This window comes from Lepisosteus oculatus, chromosome 1, assembly GCF_040954835.1.
Source record: "Lepisosteus oculatus isolate fLepOcu1 chromosome 1, fLepOcu1.hap2, whole genome shotgun sequence".
Lineage (NCBI taxonomy): Eukaryota > Metazoa > Chordata > Actinopteri > Semionotiformes > Lepisosteidae > Lepisosteus > Lepisosteus oculatus.
Window position 1 is genome coordinate 33,880,791 of NC_090696.1, and position 10,544 is coordinate 33,891,334.

Sequence of the window (10,544 nt, forward strand, 5' to 3'; positions counted from 1 at the left end):
GGCTGCGTTAATATATAGAGCCGCAGGGGAGAGGACCTAGAATCGTGTCTGGAGAAGACAGGAGTAACGGACGAGCTTTGTGTTTTTGGAGGTTTTTCTGTGAAGGTGAGAAGCGTTGGTTTGTTTTTAGGGCTGATTGAACGTTTTGTGTTTTAAAGCTGTGTTATGTTTCGTCAACGACGCAGGTGTTTAATTCCCAAAATGGAAACTGGCGAGCTGGCTGTGTGAGGGGAACATGGCTATATCTAACAATGTAACTGTTTCTGCACCCAGTTTCTATTGGATCGCCAGAGTCAGTTTGAATGAAGAGTGTGGACTGGCTTTCAAACAGTGTGGCTGTTTCTTTTTACTTGCTTTATTCTGTATTGACCAGCAATTCTTAAAAACATGAGTTATTTCTAGGGTATGAATTGTCTTGGGTGGGGTTTTGTATCTTTTTTACTTATTAAATACATCGGCTATTTTGCATTACTAGCATTTAAAAAAATGGATAGATAAGTAAAACACTTTTTGTTGGTTTGTTACCATATAATTCTTCTATGGATTATTACGGTACTTAATTTGATTAATTAACCGCTTCTATTAAATAAATAACCAACTTCTTTTCCAATTTCCTGTTAGTCATCCGTATTCAAGCATTATTGGGTCAAGCGTACACGTGCTATGCTCAACATTTAATAGCTTGTAGGTAAATTGCTGGTGATGCTGCTATTAATGCCCTCTATTCATTTGTTACTCCTTTCAGAGTGAAACATGGCGTCGATGGAAGTTGTGGCGCAGCAGGTGGGGTTTTATTTTATTTGAAATAACGAGTTTAATCTAAGTTTGTTTACAACTGTTGCACTTTGCCTCTTTTGTTCAGATCAACTGTGCTGAAGCCCTAGATTTGCCACAAACGGGCAATTATACATTAACTACAACGTTTGTAGTTTTATACATCCTGAGAAACGTGACTAGCCTATTGTCTTGTATATTCTCTTGTTAGTTTAGTTAAAAAAAAATTTCAGGTATTCATTAAGGAAGTCAATATTAAGTTGGGGAAGGATGGAGTTCATTTAAGAGGCAGAAGTGTTCTGGTCACTCAGTGTGCAGGACCTGACAGTATCCATCAAGGATTGCTGAAGGAAACGTTATTCATAAACAGTTTAAGTTTCTAAGGGAGTGCACTTTTGTGTTTGTGTGGTTTGTGTGGTTTACAGTGGTATATAAACATCAATGCAATTGTCGGTTATATCTGTTCTGGATTGTACCAGAAATGAATTGTAAGCTATCCTTATCAGAAGATCTCAGTTTGACCCAGAGATGGAAAATAGTGATAATCTTGGTAACCTAAGTTAAACGTGCTCTTTTCTCTTCTCAGAATGTGGTAGCCAGAGTGGCTAACCTTCCACTGGTGAGCTCCACCTATGACATGATGACCAGTGTGTACTCCAATACTAAGGAGAATCATCCCTACATCAAGTCTGTGTGTGAAGTGGCTGAGAAAAGTGTGATGACCATTACTTCAGTGGCACTGACCAGTGCCATGCCTATAATTCAGAAGCTGGAGCCTCAAAGTAAGGATAGTTGGATTACTTATTCTGTGTAGGGGGCAAAGAACCCCATTTTATATTATGTTGCAGAAGTTAACTATCCCCACTTAATACTGAAAGACTTAAGTTTCAGATGTGTAAAAATTTCAGTAGCATGCGACACTGCACGTTTACACTGTCCGGAATCGGGAGTGGTACAGATTGAAACTGGAAGTGACTCGGCTCTTGCACAATGAACTTTCACCTAGATCCTGTTGCTTAGCATTGCTTCAGTAATGTCTTGTGCTCTGTCAGGGTGTTGTGATTGGTTACTCACCAGTCATTCCTTTTTTCCCTTTTAACAGTGTTGTATACAAGTCTGAATTTGAATTGGTGTACTGGTAGTAGGGCACTTGTGTATAATGAATGTCAAGGTTCTGTTTGTTCTAGAATTATCTTTGTCAATTGATGTATTGACATTGTTTGCTTACCAGCACTGCAGAAATCCATCTGCACTTGTCTAATGAAGGATTTATGCAGGAATAAAACATCCTTAACTGGGACACTGGTCAGTTCATCCTAAAAAACTATCTGTACTGTGGATTGTATTAATTTATAAGGTAGTTCCTGATCTTTCAGACCATTGCTCCTTGTCTAGTAAACATAGTAATTAAACTATGAACATAACCTGTTCTTTGAAACATTTTGTCTTTCAGTTGCAGTAGCAAATGACCTAGCTTGTAAGGGTCTGGATAAAATTGAGAAGACCTTGCCAATCCTCCACCAGCCCTCCGATAAGGTACATCAACTTCATCAGACATTTTGTTACAGTTGTGAGTAATTGATAACTGTGCAAGCCAGTTCATTTTAAATCTAGTTGTTGAAATGCTTTCTTTAATGCTTGAGTTCTAGATGGAGCTGCTTGTGTGGGATTTTGCTAATTTGCAACTTAACATAAGACTTAAGTTGTTGCCAGCCTTTATCCATTCTCTGTATTTGGATCAAGTTACAAGTAAGGGCCATTTGCTCCATGGAGCAGATGTAGTTGGAGAATCTCATCCGGCTTTTGCAAGAAACAGTGTTATCATTTGTTTTGTTTTTTTTGGGGGGGAGCACTCCCTGTTAGTTTCCTTTTATCCTTGGAATTGGTGGCTCTTGGACCAGAGTTTTACACTGACACTATTGATGCCTGTGAGGATCCTGAATACTTCAAGACCTTTTTAGCTTTCTCAAGTAGGATGCTCCTTTAAGTCTGGGCGTGTACCAGTTAGCTGGGCTGATTCTGCATTACATCTTCTAGCTGTTTGTGATTGGGTGGTAATGGGGTCCTTGGTGCATGATTTGGATGTTAGTCTTATACTTTGATTCCAAGAACGTGTTGGACTTGGCAAAGTGTTTGTCAAAATGCCAGTTTTAGTCATCCTTCCCTTGAGAGGATATGAAAATCTATGAATGTTCCCAGTGAAACATCTGTGTCCCCCAGATCGTTGCCAATGCTAAGGATGTTGTGACTGGAGCTAAGGATGCGGTTTCTATCACTGTGATGGGAGCCAAAGATACCGTTTCTTACACCATCACTGGGGTGGTGGACAAGACCAAAGGAGCAGTGCAGGATGGTGTGGAGATGACCAAGGCTGTGGTAAATGGCAGTGTCAACACGGTGATGGGCAGTCGCGTGGTACAGCTGGTGAGCTCTGGTGTGGACACAGCACTGAGCACTTCTGAGTCACTTGTGGATCAGTACCTCCCACTGACCGAGGAGGAGCTGGGTAAGCACAAGAAATCGGATTGAGCATTAAAAGCTAGTACAGTTTTGCTTTGAATGGAATTTGCTTTTCCTCTAGTTTGATTGCACTTTAAATTAGGAAGTACTTTTGAGGTTAAATTCCATAAGGTTTACAGAAGATTACACTGTAATGAATTTCAGGTTGATGACGAGCATACATTTAAAACATAACCAAAATGCCGAGTTATGAAGACAATGTTAAGGGTCAATATGATTCTTTCTCCTGGTTGTACTAAATGTGGCAATCTCTGAAGACGATAGGAAAGCTATTCATGGACCTTTGGTGTTTTTAAAGCATATGTTAATCAAATACAAAAAATTCAATCCAGCTACTGTTACTGGAGAAAAACCATTTACATTTTTCTTCTTGGTGCTTCATAAAAAAAAAATCTATAAATGTTACGTATATCTTAATTTCAAAGCCACAATCCAGGTAATTCAAGCATCGGTTTGAAATATACCTGATTTCTAACCCAAGGTAAACATTCGTTTTTCAGAGAATGAAGCTAAAAACGTAGAAGGGTTTGAAGTCGCGACTAATAAACCCAGCTACTACATTCGTTTGGGATCCCTTTCCACCAAGTTTCGCAAGAGAGCATACCACCAGGCAATAGCCAAGGTGTGTGACGCTAAACAGCGAAGCCAGGAGTCAATTTCTCAGCTTAACTACACAGTTGATCTGGTAAGTTTGAGCACAATTGAAATTGCACCAGCTGCAACTTGTGTGGGCCAGAAAGATACCATAAGTGCCAGGAACTGTGAGACTTTTGGCTCAGTTTTGGTACCAATACCTTTTACCCAGAGTTCTTTAATGTTCTGAAGCTGTTGCCAGCCATTTTGATAGTGTGGAAGAGACCTGGTTTCTTGAATGTCTCTTAGTGCCTTATACACCAAGTCTTACCTCTGCTTAGTTGGTGCACATGGCTATAAATCAGTTGTTAAAGGTTGGAGATGTAAAGCTTGGGTCTTTTGAGAAATAGAAATGATTGTCCTTCTCTGTTCTAGATTGAATATGCTAGAAAGAACATGGACAGTGCTAACAAAAGGATTCACAATGTTCAAGATAAACTGAACTCTTGGGTGGAGTGGAAGAAGGTGCCTGGGGGCAATGAGGGAGGAAGTGAAGTGGAGGTATGGACCATGTTTCAAGCAGATATGCTCCCAATCAAGCAAAAACTAATTTTACAAAACCTGAGCACTAAAATCATTCATGCCCCATTATGAAAGATTGCAGGATGAAATTTATCAAACCAATATGTATAAGTATGATAGTTCATCTTGGCTTATTTATATGACTTACTGTATAAAATCTTGTTGGCTTAATTTATTACTGGCAGTCAGTTGCTGGAGGCATCTGAATTAAAATGCCTCCCCCCACTGGGGAGTTGCTGATGGGTTTTTCTTGTTCTTTTTTAGCATATTGAATCTCGTACTCTGGCCATAGCCCGCAATCTCACCCATCAGCTACAGACCACCTGCTTGACCTTGGTCTCCAGCATACAGGGGCTGCCCCAGCACATCCAGGACCAGGCTCAATCCCTCACTCACTCTGCTGCTGAAGTCTACAGTAACTTCAGTTCTGCCTCCTCCTTCCGTGACATGTCTGACAATGTATTAGCAAGCAGCAAAGGCCAGCTGGGTAAAATGAAAGAATCCCTGGATGGTGTGATGGACTACCTGGTCAACAACACCCCTCTCAACTGGCTGGTAGGTCCCTTTTACCCCAGGCTGAGCCCTGATTCCCAGAGCCCTCAAAACGACGGGAAAGAGAAGAAAAGGCCCAAACAAGAGGAAATGCAGCTGCTGAATGCCAAGCACTAGTCTTGCAGCTTTAACTGCAGTGTTCAACATTCCGCTTATCGTCCTTTAATCTTTCAGGGTTTTAATGGAGGGAATTTTATTTTGGAGACAGAAGGCCTATTCATTCCAGTATGAAGTAGTTAACCAGCTGCAGCTTTGAAACGGTCTATAGGAGATCGGTTTGCCAAAACCATTTAAAAAAGGTAAACAAAAGCATTTGCAAATGCTCAAATCCTTCCATTATTGTAAAGCTCCTCATCTTTTTGAGGGCCATTGCAAGTGCTCTTGGACCATGTGTATTAGTTGAAAGCCCTCAAAAGTGAGCCGTGCATGTGGAAGAATGGGCAGTCCCTGTTAACGGATAAATGCTGAAAAGTCTTGCTGGCAAAGGGTAGATGAAGAGAATTTTAACTAGCTTGCTGTCTCACAAAGCACTTTTCCCTCCCTTCAGGCTTGTGATGTTAGGGCTTTGCTCTTGCAGCATACTCTGCTTGTAGTTGCATGCAGTTCTGTGGTGTGTGGTAATGGAACCTTGGCTTGGTGGCTCACTCCCCTCACCTTGTGTGCCTTTGTAAGATCAAAGTAGGAGGTGATTATGGAACTTCAAATTGATATCCAGCCTTTGTGCCATTTTTACTGTGCCTTTTAGCTGCTCTGGTGATATATTGAATTTGTATTTCAAACTATGTAATACATTAACAATAAACAAACAAAGCATCTGATCTGTCTCATTTGACTCATTTTAACCTTCGGATTTGGAAAACCTCTTGACAACAGGGCAGGGGAGTAGCAATTTTTGTTAGCACGTGGAGAAGGTCCCCTGTGGGGTGGTGGAATTTGGTTTTCATATTTACCTGCCATAAGGTCGTCTTGTTTTAACATGTCTGGTTAAGGTGGAGAATGTTCATGTTTTGTCCTTTGCTAATCAACTAGCAATGTCTTGACTAAACAGCTGCTAGAATTGGTCATCAGAATTTTAATCTTATCCTAAATCTGTAAGATGAATTAGGTGCAGAAACCTCTTAACTCTATGCATGCTACACTTTTTTTTTTCCCCAGCTATCCTTTACACACCTGAGCAGTGTTCAGATCAACTTAGGCTTGAAAGTACACCTACAGTTTGATTGCTCAGACTTAATCTATTCTACAGTTAAGTGGTATTTTATAGTTCTGATCTTTAGCAATTTTAAACTAGTTCAACCTACACTACACCTACAGAGCTTTCATACATCAATTTTAGGAACTTCAGTGTTTTTAAGCATTCTGTATCCAAATCCTGGCCAGTTTCCCCCTCCAGCTTTGATTTTACAATGTTAATTTGCTTTGATCGGTTGTGGTGAATTTGTGAAAAGCTTGAATATACTGCATGTATAAGGTTTTCAACATGCTAAAACGGGCATAACCTGAGTTTCTGTTACATGTCTAAAACCCCATTCTTAATCATGGTTCTTAATGTCTTGTCATTTTTCTTCAGTGCAAAACTAGTCGTGCTATTTTAAGTATCGAATTTTAAATTTCAGGGATTTCTTAATTCGGTATTTAAGTATTTCTGCTCACAAAAATATGAAGCTGGAGATAAGTATGTCCCTAACATAAGTTACCTGTGGAGTTTAATAACCGTTTCCTTACAATTAAGGTGAATACCACTTTTTCAGAATTATGATTTACTAAGATGTTTTCATGCTTCAATTGTACTAAAGTGTTTATTTTTTTTATACATCAAAACATTTGTTCCCAGTCTCCAGCCATGGGGTCCCAGAATTTTGAAAGGTTTTTAATATCTTAAGGTAAAAATACCTCTGTCTGGCTTGGGGAGATAATTACCCTCATGTAAATATAAGTGGACCAATTCACCCAGGACATTAAGTGGCTTCCAAGATATAGACAAGGTTGCATATGAAACCCCAGGGACGGGATCCGGGAGCAACTGTTATACATTTTCATCTCAACAGCTCTTCATTCTGTTTTATGCCTAGCTTTTTTTCCCCATTGACAGGTGCCTGACTTCACCATCACAGACCTTTCATCTGAGCCAGATGACTATCCACATAACCTTGAAGACTCGTATGATTACTCCAACTCAAATGGCCCAATGTGACTTGCGTTACAGTAAACCATGCACAGCCTAACGTTTGGTAAATGTAATTTATTCAGCTTGTTAGTGTTCAATCATCAATATCGATTATGGATGAAAGCACTTAAAGTAGTGGTGTAAGTTCTTGATCCTCTTTTTTGTTGTTTGGGAAATATCAAATAAAGATGTTGGCAGATAACTGTTGGGCATTGGTGATGTTTAACCTATCATAATTTCTGGGAAATTCTAATGTTCTGTACCTAGGCACATGAAGGTAGAAAATGAGACTTTACACCATCATTCTCTGGTATTAGTAGCTCAGTGATAAGAGGATCTTGTTCAAGGCAAGGTATCCCTTTGAAGAACATGACTTATTTTTAAATAAGGGAGCCTGTGTGAATTCCTTTTGCACATGCTCTTGTGACAACAGACCATGAACGGTGAAGCTCCCTGCTCTGGGAGGGCCTACAGGATGTTGCTACTCTGGTCAGGCAGGTTAGGAACTCGTGTCATATAGATGCTGTCAGGAAGGCACCTGGTGGGTTTTATGGGAATTGTCTTTCCTAAACCAACACGTCTGTGAGCAATTATAACCGGTTAATATACTGGTCTTTCCATGTCTGATGGAAACTTGTGCTCCATGGGAGGTGATATAGCAGTTTGTAGCCAACAGTTTACATGTAAGCTTTAAGGCATGCTCTCATTTGGAGTGTTTAATTACATTCAAGACTATATACACACACACGCATGATGGCCCACCATCTACCTTGTATGAATAATGTTTTGAATTGGGGCCCCCTTCATTTTCAGCCTGATCCAATAACTACTTAATCCTTAGGGCCGTACTAAGAATGAAAGCCAGTTACTCTCCAACTTTGTTCCGTAGGTTTTTTTCATTGCAATTGAGCAGGCAGCTGGGGATGATCTTAAGATAGAATCATACTAGCTAATACTCAATATGCAGTCCTGTGCAAAATTTGGCACATCTGTTGTAATTCACCCTAAGGTATCTGCAAAGAGGGCCCCTGATATTACCATTCCTCTTGCAGCATGCAGTCACACAGAGAAAGGGTGATCCAAGGGTGGCAATCTAGCGTGAAAGTGCTTTGAAAACGGCTGATAACGAATCCAAGCCTAATGACGCAGTATGCCTGATTGACACTAAGGTCTTGTCCTGTTTGTATAATGCCTCAAACATACCTCACTAGTTTATTGGGGATTTTCATAATTCATCATAAGATGAGTGATTTTTTCCACATCCCTTACTGATTTCTACAGTATTGTAACGCAACGGGGGCTCAGGCGGGCGCCCTTGCCGCATCTGGTCGGCCCAAAGTATAGGTGGCTCGAACCCGGGACTTCCGCGTCTCTCTGCAGCGACCTAGCCCCATGAGCTAAAGAGAGATCTCTTCACAGCCCAGTAGCTGTGGTCCTGCTATCACAGGGAAGGGCGGTGACGTCACCCGCTCTGGTACGCCGGCTCTTACACACAGTGCTTGTCGGCCGTAAGCGTTACACTCTCCCCCGCTTAAATCGCCGTCCCCGGCGAAGGGCTATCCCGCCCCGCTTCTGACACCAATGTAACGCAACGGGGGCTCAGGCGGGCGCCCTTGCCGCATCTGGTCGGCCCAAAGTATAGGTGGCTCGAACCCGGGACTTCCGCGTCTCTCTGCAGCGACCTAGCCCCGTGAGCTAAAGAGAGATCTCTTCACAGCCCAGTAGCTGTGGTCCTGCTATCACAGGGAAGGGCGGTGACGTCACCCGCTCTGGTACGCCGGCTCTTACACACAGTGCTTGTCGGCCGTAAGCGTTACAGTATAATGCTGAATTTGTTTTCTCCTATTTGCTGTGCACATCATTTTGTGTTCCCTTCCCTACTTCTTAGCTAACACTTTCTTGTCATCTTTTTTCTAAACTCTCCATATGATCCATTCTTTCCTAAGATCATGCTCCAATTGGCTCCTGGACACAGCCTTGTTGTATTCAGACCTTTGCTCCCATTATTTCTGACTACATAGCTTTTAATAGGTGATCAATTGATGGTAGAAACAAGTGGGAATGACACTGTATCAGACGGCTCCCATAGCAAGACAGTTTTTCTTTCTAATTCGGTTCAGTTGGCTCTAATTCAGCAAGAACAACTGAATGAGGACAGTCCTGAGCCTCACTATTTCGCACACGGTTCATTCCAATAGCAAATTACACTGGAGGCCAAAATGGCTGCCTTGCAGTGCTGGACCCTGGGTTCAATTCCAGACCTGCGTGGAGTTTATATGTTCTCCCTGTGTTTGCATAGGATTCCTCCCACATCCATATGGCCAAGTTCATTGGCTTCTATGAAAATTGTCCCTGGTGTGAGTGTCTGTGGTGCGATGGTCTGGCATCCTATCCACAATGTACCCTGCCTTGCCTCTGTTGCTTGCCAGGACAGGCTCCAACTCTCCTATGATCCTGAATTAGAAAATGGATGGATGAATACAGTAGATTTCAATAGGAAAAAGGGCTGTTGTGTGTAGTTGAATAATAACATGTTACACATATGTCATTGCATGCAGCTGTAACTTTTAACTTTTGTTTTTATTTGAAAATACATTTAATCTACCAGGATATAAATGTGAAAAAATAAATGTAATGTTTTTTAAATATAAAAAAGGTGTTTATTTTTTAAAGACGATGTAAAACATTATTTGATAAAGTACAACCTGGAATTTTATGAAATGCAATACAAATACAATGTTATTTGTTATCGCCGGGGTGCCTTTTCTATTTCTCATAATGCCTATGTTCAGAACAATTTCACAGCCTAATTATTAAAACAATTTGCAAACATATTTGAAAATCAATGCTTCGCTACAAGGATGAAACAATGTGCTACCAAAAGTAGCAATTTTCTAACTACATACTTTTTATTCGTATTAAAGTTGCAATCTTGAGAATGTTTCCCCGGTGGTCTTGGAAAAACGTGCTTGGAACTCCTTCCTGATTTTCTCGGGGTCTTCAGTAAACTTTTACATTTTTTGCCTTATTTCTCTTAGAACTTCTCTCTCATATGATCTACTGTACGTGAAGTATTAAGCTTTTCCATATATTTTCTTGTTATTTTTTGTCACTTAAAAAATAAAACGGTCTTAAATGCTACTTTGATTATTATTAATTCAAAGTATAATGCTATTTTATTTTGATTATGAAGACGAAGATGTCCAAAAAACAGTTCTGGCCAAAATAGGACTAACTGACATAAACCCAGCATTGAGCACTACTACAATTCCAACCACTTTCACAGTACTTCCTGCTCAAATATATAGTAACAGACGGCCAGCGGAAGTAGTTCAGCCTTACGTCACAAGTATATCCGGGTTAGTGGACTCACCTC

At 40.7% G+C, this 10,544-nt stretch overlaps 1 protein-coding gene across 3 annotated transcripts; it reads left to right on the top strand.

Moving 5' to 3' along the window:
* plin2 (perilipin 2) lies at positions 1–7,370 on the top strand. 3 transcript variants are annotated; one of them, XM_006629769.3, is made up of 9 exons: positions 2–105; positions 746–783; positions 1,361–1,556; positions 2,228–2,310; positions 2,995–3,280; positions 3,795–3,979; positions 4,303–4,428; positions 4,714–5,004; positions 7,094–7,370. In XM_006629769.3, exons 2-9 carry the CDS (start codon positions 754–756, stop codon positions 7,193–7,195), a joined length of 1,299 nt encoding a protein of 432 aa, XP_006629832.3. In that variant the 5' UTR covers positions 2–105; positions 746–753; the 3' UTR covers positions 7,196–7,370. The 3 variants fall into 3 exon arrangements, with proteins under 3 accessions (XP_015200618.2, XP_006629832.3, XP_015200617.2); XM_015345131.2 differs by lacking the exon at positions 7,094–7,370 and having other exon boundaries at positions 4,714–5,816; XM_015345132.2 differs by lacking the exons at positions 4,303–4,428; positions 7,094–7,370 and having other exon boundaries at positions 1–105; positions 4,714–5,816.
* The last annotated feature ends 3,174 nt before the right edge of the window (positions 7,371–10,544 follow it).